This window comes from Choloepus didactylus, chromosome 18, assembly GCF_015220235.1.
Source record: "Choloepus didactylus isolate mChoDid1 chromosome 18, mChoDid1.pri, whole genome shotgun sequence".
Taxonomy (NCBI): domain Eukaryota; kingdom Metazoa; phylum Chordata; class Mammalia; order Pilosa; family Megalonychidae; genus Choloepus; species Choloepus didactylus.
In genome coordinates, this window is record NC_051324.1 from 70,292,806 (window position 1) to 70,311,966 (window position 19,161).

A 19,161-nucleotide genomic window follows, 5' to 3' on the forward strand; every position below is an offset into this window, starting at 1 on the left:
TTAATCTTGGTCACTGTGTTTGGATTTTATTCCTCTTTGTCAAAAGCGGGTTTTCCAAATGTCAACAACACAGCCTGTTGGTAAGAGGAAGCTGAGTTTTATTGCTCACCTGCTAAGGTAGGAACTAGATGGTAAAGCTTTGGCAGTATGTTAAAGGTGGGGGAGGGCTGGTGAGTGAGATCAGAATGTGTTAAGAACTGGAAATCTGGTTTAAGACGGGTCTTTCAGTTTTATGTGCTTGATTAGGATTTGGAAAGAACAGTCCAGAACTGATGGAAACAGCAAGGGGAAGAAATTCAAAGAATCTCAGAACACAAACTGTCTGTTGGTGGACAAAGCATCTAAAGAAATGCTGATGAAGGCAGAGGACAGCACTGTCCTGTTAAGGTCGGCAGTGAGGAGTGGTTTTGGTTCTCGATGTTGGGGCTGAGGGTGGGAGTCCTGGACACTGTTAGGCATGAGGGGGGCCGGGGGGTTTATGCAGTGGGGAATAAGGCAGAATCCCTATCTTCATGGAGCTGATAGTTCAGTGGGAGATGTGGGCATTAAACAAGCAAACAAATCACACTATTTGAAATTCTATTATTTATTAATAGACATGAAGGAATTAAATTGAGATAAGGGGAGAGAGTGACCTGGGAGGGGAGGGAAGGCAAGGCCTCCCTGAAGAAGAGGTACTTTGAACTGGCACCTGAGCGAAAAGAAGGAATGAGCCACCGGAAGGTCTGGGGCAGAATGTTCAAGTCTGAGGAAAAGAAAGTGTACAGGTCCTGGGGTGAGGGTCAACTTGAGGACAGGGGAAGGGAAACCAGGGCAGAAAGAGCAGGCCAGGGGTAGGGTCCTTGTAGCATCACATGCCAAGGTAATGACTTTGAGTGTAATAGTTATAATGGGAAGCCTTTAATAGATTTTAAGCAGGGAGATGTGTCATCCGATTGGCATTTTAAAATATTTTATTAGGGACATTTTCAACCATGTAGAAAGGTAGAGGGAATAATACAATGAACCCCCATATACTCATCACCCAGGTTCAACAATCACCAACTATACCTCCACCTACTGCCCCCAGCATATTAATTTTAAGCAAATCCCACATCACATTACCCGTAAGTACTTTCATTAAGTATCTTTAAAATATTTTAACATAATCACAATGCCATCATTGTACCTGGAAATATTAACAGAAATTCATTAATATGATAGAACCCAGTCAATATTCAAATTTCCCTGCCTTTTTTGGAAACATTATTTTACAGTAGGTTTATTCAAATCGGAGTCCAAACAAGGTCCGCACATTGCAGTGGATTGGGATTGTGAAAAGAAAACGAGAGCGTTACTGTGGCTGAGAGATTTAAAATGGAGTTGGCAGGCCATTTTGGAGGTTACTCAGTCAGAAATCACAAACTGCCCAAGTATGCAGAGCCTGAATCTCTGCTCCTTGAAATGCAATTCTAAAACTCCAAATAAATGCCTTTGTTGCCTTGCAGCTCACTTTGCTATTTTTGTCAGCATGATGAATCTTAAGCCTCTTTTAATGTATAGGTTTCCCTTCTACTTTTTTTTTTTCAGTGTATTTGAAGAAACTGGGTCATTTTTGTGGAGGAAAAATTTCCTGCAACCTGGACTTTTACACCTCTGCATTGTCTTTAGTATGTTCCTCTGTTTCCGTATTTTCTGTTAGCTGTTGGCTAAATATAAGAGGCTTTATTAGATTCAAATTTGAGTTTCTGACGAAAATACCTCCTATGGTATATTTTCCATTTTAAAATATCACTCTGGCTGTTATGAAAAGAATGAACTATAGAGGGACAAAAGTGGAAACAAGGAGATCAGTTTAAAACTATGGCCCGAATTCAGGGGAAGAGCTGTTAAAGGCTTACCCCTGAGTGGGGTCCCCCCCGGGGGTTCAATACATATTTTGAGGTAGAGCTGATGGAAATTTGTGATGAATTGGGTGGGGCCATGAGAGAAGGGGAGGCTTCAGGGATGACTCCTTGGCCTGAGCAGGTGGAAGATGACCGTGGCATTGGGGATGGGGAGGGCAGGCATGGAAGTGGGGCTTGGAGCCAGGAACGGAGTTCTGGTAAACTGAGTCCACCTGTGCTTATTTCCTCTCCCACCCAAGGACCCACTAAAACGGACAGAGAATAGGAAAGCAGACACTGGTTGGCAAGGGAACTCAGCAAATCCTTGGAGGAAAGGGAAGCAGAGCCTGGTGACAGGGTTAGCAGAACAGAGGAAGCCACCACTTCAAGTACCAGATGAGATCAGAGGCACTTCAACCATTGGTACGGGAAGGACGTGTGTTAATAAGTTTGTAGACTTAAGGGTTGGAGATGAGGGAGTTTGATTTTTCTGCTTTTGCGTTTGACCTATTTTTTCCTCCCAAGGGTTTTGGAACCCTTTTATCCTTGGTGTTTGGAAATTTCACAGTATGTCTAAGGCATTGGTCTTTTTCATTCACCCAACTCTGCCCTTTCATCGGAAGATGCAAGTCCTCTATTCAGCTCTGCAAAACTTTCCTTTATTATTTCTTTGTTGGAATTAATTTGTCAGATTTGGACCCCCCGAGTGGATAGTTTTCTTACCTTTTCTCTTTCTCGTTGAACTTTTTGATCTATGTTCTGGAGATATTCTTGACATCATCTTCCAATTTTTAATTAATTTTTAAAGCTAAACCCTCATTTAAAATTTCCAACAGCTCTCTCTTATTCCAAGATGTGTCCTATTCTTAGTTATGACGCAGTATCACCTTAAATGTCACTAAGAATACTATTTACTGTTGAGTATAGTTCTCTTCCAGTCCCTGAGCTATTTCTGTTTCCTCCTGGATCAGTTTTTTTCTATTTATTGATTTGTCTTAGTAATTTTTTTTTCCCATTGCAATTTTCCTTGAGTAGCTGCTGATCCTTGATCGTTTCCTCATGTGAGAAAAACCTACTTTGAGGTGAATCAGTTTCCAGGTGCCTGGATGAGAGGACTTCTTGTGGGGGTCGCCACACCATAGTAGTTTTCTTACTTCTTTGATATGAGAATCTGCATACAGGGGGTGGAGGAGTGGAGGGATGCCAGCTGTACCCTGTGTTTAAATCCCCCTTTAGATCCCAGGCACTGCTGTCACCCTCCATTGTATCTTGTCAGAGCCTCTCTGAGGTTTTGCCACACTTTCCTACCCATTCATTCATTTTTTTGTGGGAGAAGTTGTAGGTTTATGGAAAAATTATGCAGAAATCTCAGAGTTCCCATATACCTCTCCCTCATACACACACGCACACAGCCTTCCCTATTATTAGCACTTTGCATTAGTGTGGTACCTTTGTTACAAGTGATGAAACACTGTTATCATAATTATACCATTAACTATAACAGTCCATCCTATACCCTCAGGTTCCATCCGTTCGTTTTTGTAATCTCTCACCCACGGATGCCCCTTCCTTTTCTTGTGCTGTTATGGTTTCAGGCCTTTTCCAATTTGCTAATGCTGCCAGAATGCAAAACACCAGAGAAGGATTGGCTTTTATAAAAGGGGGTTTACTTGGCTACACAGTTACAGTCTTAAGGCCATAAAGTGTCCAAGGTAATGCATCAACAATCAGGTACCTTCACTGGAGGATGGCCAGTGGTGTCCGGAAAACATCTGTTAGCTGGGAACGCACATGGCTGGTGTCTGCTCACTCCCAGGTTGTGTTTCAAAATGGCGTTCTCCAGAATGTCTGCATCAGTTTCCGGTGGCCGTCTTCAAAATGTCTGTCTCGGCTACAGCTGCTCTTCAAAATGTCACTCTCAGTTGCTCTAGCAGTGAGCTCCTTCTGTCTGAGCTTTTATAGGGCTCCAGTGAACTAATCAAGGCCCATGCCAAATAGGCGGGGCCACATGTCCATGGAAATTATCTAATCAGAGTTGGCTCTAATACAGTTGGATAGGTCACATCTCCATGAAACACCCAATCAAAGAATTCCAATCTAATCAACACTAATACATCTGCCCACACAAGATTGCATCAAAGATAATGGTGTTTGGGGGACATAATACATTCAAACCGGCACAAGGCCTTTAAAAATCACTCTTAATATGGTCCTGGTAGGGAGAAAAGCCAAGTTTGTGCTCTGTTCTCTCTGTTGCATTGGAACCGGTAACCTTCTACTTTGTAAAAGAAGAACCTGAGTCCTGGAAAGGTTTCATACTCCCAGTTTGCCCTGTCTTTTTTTTTTAGCCTTAAATTTTATTTTATTTTTTGTGGGGGTGAGGGTAGGTAATGAAGAGGAAGAGATTTAAAATTATATAAGTAAACAAACTAAATAATATTTTAGAAAGTGATAATTACAATGAAAAGACAAAGGGACTATATAGAAGAGATAGAACTTTTTAAGGGTGATCAAGAAAGACTTGATTCATAGCTGTTTGAACAAAGCCATGATTATTTGAGGGAGTAAACCATGCAGATGAATTTGGGAAGAGCAGTCCATGAGTGGGAATCCCCTGATAGAGATCCTGCCTGATCTGCTCAAGGCACACTGAGGGATTATTGTAGTGTTGAGTGGGCAGATGGATGGAAATTCTTAGTTAATGAGATTGCAAGATGTCTCCTGCATCACTGGGATAAAATAGCTGTGGTGGTTAGGAATGAATTTCCACTTACACCATATGGGCTAGAAATGTTTTAATCCTGAATATACTAACCTAAATAGGGGTTTCCAATCAGCTGGCTCCCCTTACCTTCTTCTTTTTTTTAAAATTCAGTTTTATTGAGATATATTCACGTACCATACAGTCATCCACAGTGTACAATCAACTGTTCACAGTTCCATCATACAGCTGTGCTTCACCACCACAATCAATTTTTGAACATTTTCATTACTCAAAAAAAAAAAAAAAAGAATAAAAATAAAAGTAAAAAAGAACACCTAACGCATCCATCCCCCCCATACCACCCTATTTTTCAATTACTCTTTGTCCCCACTTTTCTACTCATCTGTCCAAACACTGGATAAAGGGAGTGTGAGCCACAAGGTTTTCACAATCACATGGTCACACAATGTAAGCTGTATGTATACAATTGTCTTCAAGAATCAAGGCTACTGGGTTGCAGTTCAACAGTTTCAGGTGTTTCTTTCTAGCTATTCCAATACACTAAAAACTGCAAAAGAATATCTATATAATAAGTAAGAAAGTCCCCCAGAATGACTTCTTGACTCCATTTGCAATCTCTCAGCCATCGAAAGTTTATTTTGTTTCATTTCACTTCTCCCTTTTGGTCCAGAAGGCTTTCTCAATCCCATGATGCCAGGTCCAGGCTCATCCCCAGGAGTCATGTCCCATGTTTCCAGGGAGTCAGGTCCCATGTAATGGGGACGGCAGTGAGTTCACCTGCCGAGTGGACTTAGGGAGAAAGACGCCACATCTGACCAACAAAAGAGGTTCTCTGGGGTGACTCTTAGGCACAATTATAAGTAGGCTTAGCCTCTCCTTTGCAGTAACAGGCTTCATAAGGGCAAGCCCCAAGATCGAGGGCTCGGCCTACTAAATTGGTAGTCCTCAATGCTTGTGAGAATATCAGTAATTCCCCAGGTGGGGAATTTTAATATTTCCACATTTTTCTCCAGTTCCTCAGGGGGGACCTGCAAATACATTTTTATTCTCTGCCCAAATTACTTTGGGATATATCAGGGTTTCACACTAACCTGTACAAACCAACCAGATCTTCCTCCCTATTCAAAGTTCCATGTAATTATGGTGTTTAAATAAACTGACCATACAAGTTAGATTATTTAGTGTGCTACAGAAAATATAGATCCTGCACCAAATAAACATCTCTTCCCTTGGTCTCACAGAAGTTGAGGTTTTGAAACAGTCAATATCGTCCTTTACCCTTTGGCCTGATTTGCCTTTGTCCAACCAGATCTACTTCAGTCATATCTCTGATTGTAGCCTGAACTCTTTTTCAGCTTTTTTTTAACAGTTGCTGCATGAGATAATACTGACATTCTTATCTGCCGAACTCTAGCTCTGAGTCTCAGGTGTCACACAGATACCCAAAGTTCCAGAGAGCAGCCAGGTTATACACAAAGAGCTCAGCATCTCAGAATTTAGAGATAACCATTACAACTCAGAAATAGCTGTGACTGCTGTAAGAGCTTACAATCTAAGGACCTTTACAATAAGCGTTCCCCTGATAACCTGTGCTCTAAGATTCAATTCTCAGAGTTTGCATATTATAATTAGTGTTAGCTGGATAAGTAGAAAATACTCAATACAATTCTTTAGCTGGAAAATGCTTAGTATAGTCTTCAATAGCCAATAGAGGAAAAAAAAAAAAAAAGAAAACTATTAAGATCACTTCATTCAAGCAGCCTTGAGTTATTCTAAGCATAAAAAGCCCTTGTTAAAATAACTTGCTTTTGCTCTAATCTCAACAACAACAAAACTCATTCCCTGTTCCCAGGAACTTTCCCAGCGTTGCCTGCAATAGGATACAAGGGATGTGACCATAGGTGTGGTCTCATAATCAGTACCTTCTTGAAAAACAAGCCTGAGTGAGGGGAGGACTTCCAGATAACAGGAGGTGTAAAAGGAAATGCTGACCAAAGGCTTTTTCTCTTCTATTTTTTTTTCCCCTTCTGCTTTCTTCTGGCCATTTCCTTGTCTGTTTTTGGTTATAAAAGCCCAAACTACCCTTCTCCCTCTGAACTGGTCTTGGAGTTTTTTTTTTTTTCCCTCCAGTTCCTTGTTGATGCATCTTCAATAAACTCACCTTTTCACCAAAGCAAAGAGACTTGTTTCTCTGTTTGATGTGGGATCAGGGGAGCCTGACTATTTAGGACCGTGTTTTCTAACAGTAACATTAGTCCATATTAGTGAGGCATTATAATGTTTGTCCTTTCGTTTCTGGTGCATTTCACTCAAAATGCTGTCCTCAAGGTCCAGTCACCTAGTTGCGTTTCTTTGCCCTGTCTTTAGTAAAGTCATTTCTTTAAAAGTTGATGATGTCATTGGAAGTATGTGTAGGGTGTAGGTTCTCCTGCTTAAAAAAAAAAAGTGATTTCTCTCTGTAGTAAATATTTCCTATGTGTCAATGTTGTTTTAGTGCTTTGTCAATAAGACTGATCAAAACTACTGACGTTGTCTCTGGAAACACCTACGGTAGCTTTTAGAGGCAGTACCAGGTGCTCTTGGGGCCACTCGGGGTAAATTTCTGACATTCCGATGCGCTCTGCCCCTCTGCTGTTAATAGATCAAATGAGGATTTTTCTCAGGTGAAATATAGCAACACATTCCAAAAGGTAAATGCACGTGAGCTCTAATATACATTCCAGTACACTAGGACCTTGTTTTACCCAACTAATACATTCCAAGATCCTTCATGTCAGTTGAAAATTGCACGTAATAGTGAACCCCATTATTTAACAAGTATTTTTTATATGAACATACCTATCACACATTTTTTTATAAATAAGGCAAATAAATGCTCTAGTAACAATAAATAAAGAAAACTAGTCATAGAAATAACTTCTTAAAATCTTAATTCTCTCGCTGCCATTTTTTTTCCGCCGTTGCCAATCGCGTATACACCTGAATTTGTGTGTGTTGAGCTTGTGTAAAAGGAGGTCCTACTGTATTTGGTTCTGGTCTTGGCTGTGCCTGTAATTGTGACACATTGGCTGCAAGGTCCTCATCGATCATCTTAGGTGTGGTCTGGGACCCGCAAGAACAGGGATGGGGTCTTATTTATTCTCCATGCCCGGTTTACTGCCTGCCCCAGAGAAGGGGCTCAACCAATCTTTGCTGAATGAACAAATAGCCAACTGACAAAAGACTTTTCTGGGTGGAATATTCTAGAAAATCAGTGGCTCTTGTTTCCCACTCTTCTTCTTGCACCTCGGACTGGCCGGGGCTCTGGAGAGGCTCAGCTTGCCAGTCCCTGGAGCCGCCCTGTTGCCACCACCTCTGTTCGCAGAGAGCCCATCAGTCCCCGCATAGTGGGCCATGGATGGCGGGGATCTGATGAGCTTCTTTCCTCTGGCTTCATTAACGGACCTTTTACCATGAACAATTCCACTCCTACCACAGATATGTATGCTAATGGGAATGACAACAAGAACTGTAAAGGAGATAGAACTCCCTGTTCACCTTCCCGTGTGTTCTCGTTGTTCGCCAAATTCCAAGTGATGTCACCGAAGCAGAGGTCATATCATTAGGTCTACCATTCTGCAAAGTAACTAATCTTTTGATGTTGAAAGGAAAAAGCCAGGCTTTCTTAGAAATGACTTCTGAGGAAGCTGCTGTTACTATGGTGAATTATGACACTCCTGTTGCTCCTCACCTATGAAGCCAGCCTGTTTATAGCCAGTATTCCAATCACAGAGAACTCAAGACTGACAATCTGCCTAATCAAGCTAGAACCCGAGCTGCGTTGCAGGCCATCAGTGCTGTCCGGTCAGGAAGCCTGGCCCTTACTGGAACTCCTACCAGTGAAGGCACAGTCCTGCGTGGGCAAAGCCCTGTGCTCCGAATTATTATTGAAAACCTTTTTTACCCTGTTACTCTGTAAGTTTTTCGTCAGATAATTTCTAAATTTGGTGCAGTCTTGAAGATTATCACCTTTGCAAAGAATAATCAGTTTCAAGCTTTGCTTCAGTATGCTGACCCAATGAATGCACATGATGCCAAAATGGCTCTGGATGGCCAGAATATCTATAATGCATGCTGCACTCTACGCATTGACTTCTCCAAGCTCACCCGCCTTAATGTGAAATATAATAATGACAAAAGCAGAGACTTCACTCGCTTAGACCTTCTTACTGGTGATGGCCAGCCATCCCTTGAACCCTCTATGACTGCTGCTTTTGGTGCACTGGGTATAATTTCCTCACCATATGCAGGGGCTGCTGGATTTCCCCAGCCATTGGATTTCCTCAAGCTACAGGTTTTTCAGTCCTAGCTGTTCATGGAGCTGTTGGTCCTCTCACAGTCACCCCCTCCGCTGTCATTGGAAGGATGTCCATTCCTGGGGCCAGTGGGATGCTAGGAAATTCTGTTCTCCTTGTCACCAATCTCAATCCTGATCTTATCACACCACATGGGCTTTTTATCCTATTTGGAGTGTATGGTGATGTACATCGAGTGAAAATTATGTTTAATAAGAAAGCAAATGCCTTGGTTCAGATGGCAGATGCAAATCAAGCTCAACTAGCAATGAATCATCTAAGTGATCAGAGACTTTATGGAAAAGTGCTTCGTGCTACACTGTCCAAGCATCAAACAGTTCAGCTTCCTCGAGAGAGACAAGAAGACCAAGGTCTGACTAAGGATTTCAGCAATAGTCCTTTGCATCACTTCAAAAAGCCTGGCTCTAAAAACTTCCAGAATATTTTCCCACCATCAGCCACTCTGCATCTTTCCAACATCCCCCTTCTGTTACAGTGGATGATCTGAAGAACCTTTTCACAGATGCTAGATGTTCAGTGAAGGCTTTTAAATTCTTTCAGAAAGATCGCAAAATGGCGCTCATTTAATTGGGATCCCTGGAAGAAGCAATTGAGGCCCTTATTGAGCTTCATAACCATGACCTTGGAGAAAATCACCACCTCAGAGTTTCCTTCTCAAAATCCACAATCTGACTTTTCTGTGAAATTTTCTCCTAAGACTGGACCATAATTTAAGAAAAACTTTCAGACATGGACTGAAGCAGCTCAAGACCAATTCTGTCTCTTTCACAAAAATAACTATTAAACTCTTGCTGAGTTTGATATTCAAGTATATTAAAAAAACAAGGGGTCTTTTCTTTTTCCATTTTTTTCCCCTGCCAGTAAGTGATCAAAGGTTTGTTTTTTTTTACACCATAGTTTCTAGGAAAATAATCTTCAAGAAAAAATTAATTCCCCATGTTAAATTGAATTTCAAGAGGACAGACTTTCTTTTAGTTTGGGTCCATATCAGCCTTTTGCAACATTTCTAAACTCTGTACTTTAAAAAATTTAAATATATAGACTTTTAAAATTACTTTATGTAATTTAAATTACTTTTGACCAAGTTTTTAACTTTATGATTCAGAAGTTTGACCTCTGTAGGAAATTAAGTTGACTTATGATTTGTCAATTATTTACATATATTGGTAGTTACTATACATTGAGTTATAATGGAGCAAATTTATGTAAACTTGCAGGTTTCCTTTTATTGATTGCTTCCCCCCACTGGAAGACACTCCTTTGAATAATGCATATCTTTAACTTTTTAAGACTATTTGGAGAAATGAAGTATCTTAACTGCCCCTAGGGAAATTAAGTGGAAGCCGACCAGAATCTATTAAGATCAGAATAATTAATACTTTTATTAGGAAAAATCATGTTCTAAATTTCAAAATACTTGTTTGTTGAGTAATGTCATATGGTCTTTGAAAATTTAAAAGGAAAAATAATCCAATTTATAAACTACTTTTTTACAGTTTTCAGAAAAAAGTTTACAGTCTTAAAGAAACTATTCAGGTCTCTCGTATGGTTTGACAGATTTTTTTAGGTTATTTTTGGTAAGGTCTTCTTTTAGAAAAAAAAAATTAATCTCAAGGGGTTTTGTACCACTATAATCTCTAATACTTATTCAGAATTACTGTGTATTTACTTAATTTCTTATTATGTGCCTTATTATGTGCTTATGATAAATGGGTTAGAATTTTATCTAAGTATCTTAAAGGCTGTATTGTGGGCTTGCTGAGCATTTTGGTTTTTTCTTTCCCTTTTTTGGTAAGGATTTTAGAGATTTTTTTCATTGCAATTTTAAATGGTTTTCAATAAGTAATAGTTTTTATTAAAATTTTTGGTGCTTTGGTGCAGAGATGGGGTGGGGGGTGGGGGTGAATGGTTTTGGGAATAACTCAGTGCACGCCTGTAGGCCTCTTCCACGTTGTGACTGATAGTGGTCATTGCTGGTTATAGCATACCAATTTGGGGCTGTAAAATGCAATGTCAGTTTCTGGATTTTGTCTAATCTTTATCACCCATCAGAATTTGTCCCAGGATTACTTGATTTTGTTTTTGTTTTTGTTTTTTTTTCAGTACTCAAGTGAGAAGTTGCTTTTCTTTGTTAATGTAACTTCATTACTCAGTGCCCACATATTTGGAGAATGAGAAAGTGGCTTCTTTCTCATACTTTCTTTTTGGGGGGGTATTGAATGTAAAAGAGTACATTTTAATGTTGCTTCAGTAATTGTATAATGTAAATTTGTTTCTTTAAAAAAAAAAAACTTCTCTTTTTTTTAAATTATTTCTTAAGTGCTTCATTAGATTTTTAACAGCAGAATTTGTCTGAAGTATCATTTTTGTCCACCCCCTTTCAGATTTTCAGTGACTCATCTCAACTTTTAAAACAATATTTCAGTCTCTTTGCTATATTCCAGCCATTAATTTGAACACATGGAGGTTCTTAGAAAAGAATGCTATAAAAATATGGGGACTGAAAAAGATAAAAGTTCTTGAAAGCAGAATTCACCCAATACTGAGCAACAGTTGTAGTTGGAGAAATAGGCAGGGGGGCACTAAATTGAGACCTTCAAATGGATGAGTTTAGTATTGGCCAAATAGATACAGTATAATCATTTATCTAGGTTCTTTTCCTTTTCACTTGTAAAATATATTTTTACCAAAACACTGAGTAAGGAGAGGTGGTAAACATTTTCTTTGAGAAATCCTCCAGAATTTTCTTTTTTTTCTTCCACACAGCACTATTATAATTATCAGAGACATATTAAATTGGACTATTTAACTTGCTTTGGGTTAAGAATTACTGCGTAACTTATTAATTTATGATTCTCATAACATTCAGTGTAAGTGGAGCAAAAGTCCCTGATAACAAGAAGGGAGATCATAATGGTGTTGAATGTACTTTTGAAACAGGGAATGGCCTTTAAATCTGAGAACATTTGAATTCTTTTTAGGGATTTGTGTGTGTGTGTGTGTGTGTGTGTGTGTGTGTGTGTGTAGATAAGTGTATATACATACATACACTCTTCTAATATTGTACATATATATGCACATTACATACATTTTTATTTATTGACAAAATCAAATTAAGATTTAGAAAGTGGGATGTTCTTGTTTAAAAATAGGGTGTTTGAAACCATCAAATTGTGTCTAAAATTAGCTGTAGCACATGGATATTGTCCATATTGGTCTATTTGCTGTTTGAATTACAGAGGTCTACAGCTTTTGTATTGGCAGAGTTTCTGTAAAAGGATAAAAAAATATCAGGGTGGTGGAAAACCTAAATCTGCTTATTTTTGTTTTGGTATGCATTTATTAGATATCGTCTAAGCAGTGGTTTTTTTTCACTGTCGATCTGTCGTAGTATCCTATTTTCAAGTTTATTCACTTTATTTTGAGGAGTATTGTCTTATCATTTTTGAAGATGTCTGGACTTTTACACAGAATATATATGTGCAGGGCTTTAAAAAATAGCAGTACATGTTTAACTGTAGCAATTTATGCCAAAAAAAAAAAAAGTTTTAACTTTGAGATAACTTGTATAGCAGCAAAATGTGTTTTGTGTAAAGTACAAATAGAAAAATGACCCTATTTCTTAATTGATAGTGGAGAGTTGACACTTACTGGAGAGTGTCAGAATTACCCAGTAGTTCCTACAGAATGCCATAAATTATTTGTTTAAGACTAAAAATTGTAATTTGTTATTTGAAGTGATGTTTCTGATTTTGCTGTGAAAGTTGCAGCTCTTGCAATTTGAAAAGCACTTTCTGCCTCCATAACTCCTTATAGGAGCAAGGCCTTCTTTGGCCTACCAAGGATAGTGATCCTATTGGGTGCAGGTTCTGCTTCAGCTGATGAGATGTAGCTCTCATGGATGTCTCTGTATTCAGTTTCATATAAACTTTTCAAACCTTCAATTCATGAGACAGCAATGTTTATATATTGTGTGTATGTATCATCACACACAACTTCTCTTCTGTTCCCACTAAATAAATTTGGGCAAAAGATGACAAGTTCAAACCTAAGTTTTGTGTTTTTTTGTTTGTTTGTTTTCCAGTAAGTTACTTAAAAACTTTCAGTTTGCTAAACTGTCAGTTTATCTCTTAGAAAACCTAATGTGTCCTGCTATTTTTAAGACCAAGAAGAGACAACGTGATTATGTGTAAAAGCATTTTTCTTAGCTTTTCCTTTGTCTTGATCTGTTGTTAACTAGAATAAAACTGCCAGACTTAAAATATTCTACTATTGTGCTAAAAGAAGTAACAATTTAGATTGCAGTTTTTCCTTTAAAGAAAATACAACTCGGCTGTCTTTTAAAAGAGCCGTGTTGTTATATACAAGACTATTTGCAGTCTTTTTTCAGAGCAAATTCTAACAACTAGTTGTGAATGGTTTAAAAAATAGAAAATTACTAAAGTATTAGTTTTGAGGGTTTTTATAGAGGGAGAAAAACAAAACAGGACCAAAGTTTATGTGCCTTCTTCAGTAGTCTTAATTGACCTTTTGTTCCTATTTCAGACTAAGGTAGTAACAGTATTCTGGTTTTCAGGAAATATGAACTATATAGTTTTTAAAGAATGTTGTCCCACAGATTATTCAAAAAGCAAAGAATTTATAACTAATTGAGGTCTCGGTTACACTTTTGCCTTTATCTCATAATATTCATAATATAGCATTGTGCAGGTAACTAGGAACAGAGCTGCTCTAAGTGTTTGTGGTAATCATCTTAATTTTTATAACCTGAGGCATATGTTCCAGAGCAGGGATATTTGTCTGGTCCAGTGGCCTTAGTGATAATAGCTATGATTGAAAGCTGCTTATGTAAGGCAAGCTTAAATCAGGACTGTAAACAGATTTTTTTTTTGTTGTTATTATTTTCAGTTCTTGGGTTTGTATGGTAGTTGTAGTAACAAATCTTTAAATAGCTATTTTTGTGTGTCATTTAAAAATATCATATACTGCCCCCCCCAACCATTGTTAAATTCATCCCACATCCTAAAAGTACTAATTATAAAGATTGCTGACCAAGCAAAGTTTTGCATCAAAATGTCACCTCATTGCTCTAACCAAAGACTGTCTGTTCTGGTTTTAACTCTTCTCTGTTAAGTGTTTGTTTGTTTGTTTGTTTGTTTTCCCACGCTCCTTTCTGAAAAAAGACCCAGTGCAAAGCGGCCTTTACTTTCTGTTTCCTATTGGTGAATAGACTACTTAGAGAAAATGGGAGTTTAAATGTGAGCAGAATGGATAAGGATGACAAGGTTTGATGGGCATTTCAGTGCAGTACTGTATTTAAGGAAAAAAATAAATAGCACAGCTTGGAGCCTCTGACATTGTCTCATGTTTTACGTGGTCTGTTCATAAAATTCCCTTTTTCCGTTTGTAAGAATGTTCATCTAACAGAAGAAAATGCTGTAAATATTTGTAACAACATTTTTTTTTAACCAGGCCAAAAAAGAAAAAAAAAGGTTTTTGGCAACAAGTTAACATATAAAGTGGTTTTATATAAAATATCGATTGTCTTGTATATTTTGATAAGCAGCAGTACCAGCTTTCATTTGTAACACAGTTTGTGGCATTGAAAGAAAAGGATTCTGTGGTTGTTGAAATGAATTATGTTATAAATGCAGAGAAGATGAAATATTAAAAAACATACTTTCTAAAAAAAAAATCAGTGGCTCTTAATCTAATAATGATAGTGGGTGTGCTCAGCAATTAATAGACTAGGCTTAGATGAAGAGCTAGATTTAGTGAGATTTATCTTTTTTATTTCAGAATAATTTCAGTTTTAGAATTGTAAGACTAGAACAAGGAATCAGTGTACCCTTCACCCAGATGCAACAATTAATTATTAACAGTTGGCCACATTTGCTCATACTTTTTTTTTGAACATACACTGCAGGACTTCATGCCCCTTCACCCTTAAATATTTCAGTGTGAATTTCCTAAAAATAAGGATATTCTCTTTTATACAACACAGTTATCAAATTAAGGAAATTTAACACTGACACAATACTACTATCTAATCTATAGACCTTTTCACAGTTTTCCAATAATATACTTTATTTTTTACCAATCCAAGATCCAATCCAGAAGTGTGAATTACCCTTAGTTGTATCGCTTACATCTTTTTTAACACGAGCAGTTTCTTTGTCTTCCATGATTTTGACACTTTTGAAGTGTATAAACCAGTTGTTTTGTAGAATGTTCTTCAATTTGGGTTTGTTGGATATTTTTTCATGATTAGATTCAGATGATGCATTTTTGGCAGGAATACCACAGAAGTGAGGTGAACTTCATATCAGGAACGATATGACATTCATATTTGCTAGGTTTCTTCATTTTCCCCTTTGGAATTAATAAGTAATATTTGGGGAGTTACCTTGAGACCGTGTAAATATCCTGTCCCTCATTAAGGTTTTACCAAAAACTTTTAGCATCTGTTAATGATTCTCCCTGAAATCCTTGTTCATCCTGGTAGTTGCGAAATTTTTAAACACACACACACAAAATCCTTCTGTTTAGTTACTTACAAATCCATTTATTTTGGATTACATTTAAATTTTGTGATAATTCCCATTTGATGGAAACTTTGGGGCCATAGTGCAAAACACATGGTTTAACTCTAGTTTTAATATTGACAATTCATTGTGAAATATAGGCTAACAATGAACTGTAATTGAAAAAAATAATGACGTTAAGACTCATAGAAGCATCTGCCCTCCCCAAAGTCACTTCTGTGTAATAATTTAAGAAATAAAATTAATGAACATGTTACTTATAGCCTAAGCTAAAATATATATGTTACTTGAGAGTAGCAAAATTACTTTTTTAAAAAAATGCAGTTTTATTGAGATATATTCATACACCATACAAACCATCCGAATTATGCAATCAGTGGCTCACAGTATCATCACATCATTGTGCATACATATCCGTGATCAATTTTAGAACATTTTCAGCAAAATTACTTTTAAAAGATTCTAAACTTTTAGCTTTTTGCTAGACTGGAAGGAATTGTAGCCCAGGATCCTAAACAGTTTTGCTCTTTTTCAAGGGCAGGAACCACTGCGTTCATTCATTCATTCATTCATTTCCTTCCTTCCATCTTTCTGTCTTTTGGTTTTCCCTCCTTCCTTTTTTCCTTCCTTCCTTCCTTCCTTCCTATCCTCCTCCTCCTCCTTCTTCCTCTTCCCTTCTCCTTCTCCTCCTCCTCTTTTCTCTGTCAGGCCAAAGGTGAGCTGGGAACTATTCCATTTCTGAGAACAGAAATAGCTCTGCCCTGGTCAGAGCCATGCAGGGCAGCTGAGGGAGAAGGGGGGCCGCTGAGCCTTGGCCATTTGCTCCTAAGCCGCATGAGCCAAACTTGTTCTAGGTACGCTGTGCTTTATACGTGATCTCAGACAACCTCTTCGTTAGAAGATGCAAAACCCAATTGTGCAAGATTCTAGATTATATTAAACCTCTAACTAAAGCTGTGTCATGTGTTTCTGAAAGGACCTGACTTGGAATTATCTAATTACCATTTATCTTTGTCCATAGTTCACTTGCTTGTCCTATCAAGAAATAACTGAAGGTTATGACTTCCAGGTTTCTCTTTTCATTGAACAATTTTTCCTGAATCCCTACTTCTCTAACATTTTTAAGAAAATCTAGTATAGGGAGACTGAATTGATTATATTAGAGTATTTTGGAGCATTACGAAAAAGGTGCGGGGTGGGATACTACAGAGTTTCTTGATCTAGCTAATTTCCCCAGTATGTTTATACTAAGTTTCATTTCATTTAAATTCTAGGTCTGCCTAATAGAGTGGCTGGAGCTGCCCTCCTCACCAGGTTCATGTGGCTCTACCTTCTGGCAGGTGGTTGTTTGGCGCATGGGTGTCATCAGTGATGCTGGAAACCAACTACTTTTTTGTTTCTTCTTGGAGGGAACAGGCTCCATTCTTGTCAAGCAGTTGTGTCTTTCTTTGCCTTTGGTCACATGGTCAGTGGCCTGTGTTCCCCCTGTGCCTTTCTCTTCCCACTGTGTCTTCTCCTGTTGGGTCTCAAGGTACCTCTTCTCTCACGGAGCCCAGTCAGCTGAAGGTTAGCCAAGGAAAGAGGCGTCTTGGGTGGGCTGACCTGCCTCAGTGCTTTCCTAAACCTTCTGAGCCCACCAGCGTTTCAGGGCAACCAGTGTCTCCCCCCAGAGTGAGCTCCTGGCAGCCCCCGCACCCTCCTTTCTCCACACGGGGGCTCCTTGCGTATGGACTGTACTTTCACACACGCAGACGGCACCCATATGTACATCATATGTTTATATCTCTGCTCCTCACTTTTTTCTTTGCAAAGATTCTTGGGGACTCTTGATGTATGGTGCATTTGGTGCCTCATCTCAGGAAGCCTGCAGGGGATTCCATTGCATTGTGGTTTTTCAGCTTCTTTAAACAGTTTTCTCTCTCACTCTTTTCACTGTTAACAAAAACCCTTAACCTCAGACTAACCATGAGGAAAATATCAGACAAACCCAAACTGATGGTCATTATGCAAAATATTTGATCAGTATTCCTCAAATACAAAGTCATAAAAAAGAAAAAAAATAGGAAAGTCTAAAAAATTGTCTCAGCCCAGAGGAGCCTAAGGAGATGTGGTAACTGAATATAATGTCAGATCCTGAAACAGAGAAAAGGACGTTAGGGAAAAACTAAGGAAATCCAAATAAAGTATGTTATTTGGATAATAATGTTCCAATTCTGGTTCATTAAAATACCATACAAACATACCATATTAAGGTAAGATGTTACTAGAGGGAACTGGATGTGGGATATATGGGAATTCTGTACTCTGTTTGCAATTTGTCTTTATAAATCTAAAACTATTCTAAAATAAAGAGTTTATTAAAAAAAAAGAAGGAAGAATCTCTTTATGTGCAGCTATGAAAGAGTATCAAAATATATGAAGTGAAAAAAGCAAAATATAGAACAGTATATTTAATATGCTCTCCTTAAGGGAGAGGGAAAATAAATGTTTACTTATGTTTGTTTAAATTTGTTTAAAGAAACACTGGAAGGATAGATAAGAGATTAATAAAAATAGTTTCCTTTAAGGCAGGGGCTGGCAAACTTCTGCACATCTGGCTCACAAAGTGTAGTTGGAACCCAGCCATGCTCATTTGTTTATATGTTCTCTAGAGCTGCTTTCACACTTCAGTAGCAGTGTAGAGTATTTGCCCCAGAGGCTGCATGGCTCATAAAACTCAAAATATTTACTATTCTCTCCTTTAGAGATCCCTGCTTTAGGGGGTTGTGGGTTCCACAGGGACTGGAGTGGGAACAAGACTTCTCCACGTAGATCCTTTTTATATTGTTTTGTTATTTAAAATCTATGAATGCATAAGCTATCAAAAAACTTTTTTTTTTTAATTTTAAAAAACCGTCTACTGGAATTAGCCTTTCAGATGTTGCTGGTCACAGGCAACTGCTAAACTGCATCCTGTGGTCCGCTCAGATTGTCAGGAGTCTTCAAAATTCCACCTCCACCCTTTGGTTACAGGAACTAATGATGCTGCCCAAACCTGGAATCTACTACTTCCCCTGGGAGGTCAGTGCTGGCCAAGTTCCTGACGGGGGCACGCTGAGAACATTCGGCAGGTGAGCATGGTTGTTTTTGCACATGGTCGGGGGATATTTACATGGCTTTCCTTTCAAAAAATAGGTTAAATTGTTTTATTGTAATTTTGTCTAATTATTTTTAAAATGCTAAAAAAATTATATTCATTATAATTGTAGACAATCCATAAAGGTGTAAAGAAAGGAAGCAAAAATCACCTGTAATCCCGCTAGCCAGACAACCACCGCTAACCTTTTGCTGAATACCTTTACAGACATTTTCACGTGGGTGTGTACGTGTATATGCTTGTGTGGGCATGAGTGTATACTCACAACCTATGCATACGTGTATAGTGTGCTAGTTATCCGTTGCTGCGTAACATACTACCCCAAAACTTGGTGGCATAAAATGACAACAAATGTTATTATCTTATATTTACTGTGGGTCAGGAATTTGAGAGTGGCTTAGCGGGGTGATTCTGGTTCGAGGGCACTCATGGGATTGCAGTCAGGACGTTGGCTGGGGTTGCCAACATCTGAAGGCTTCAGTGGGGCTGGGGGATCTGCTTCCAAGGTGGCTCACTCACATGGTTGGCAAGTTAG

At 38.4% G+C, this 19,161-nt stretch overlaps 1 protein-coding gene and 1 pseudogene across 1 annotated transcript in view; both read left to right on the forward strand.

Annotated features, from left to right (window-relative positions):
- The first annotated feature begins 1,569 nt into the window (after positions 1-1,569).
- TEN1 (TEN1 subunit of CST complex) overlaps positions 1,570-19,161 on the forward strand; it is a 38,876-nt gene continuing 21,284 nt past the window's right edge. The window contains 3 exon segments of the mRNA XM_037810423.1: positions 1,570-1,649; positions 2,126-2,288; positions 18,503-18,600. Of these exon segments, the coding sequence (XP_037666351.1) occupies positions 2,262-2,288; positions 18,503-18,600 (125 nt within the window). The 5' untranslated portion in view covers positions 1,570-1,649; positions 2,126-2,261.
- On the forward strand, positions 7,569-10,071 carry LOC119514582 (annotated as a pseudogene).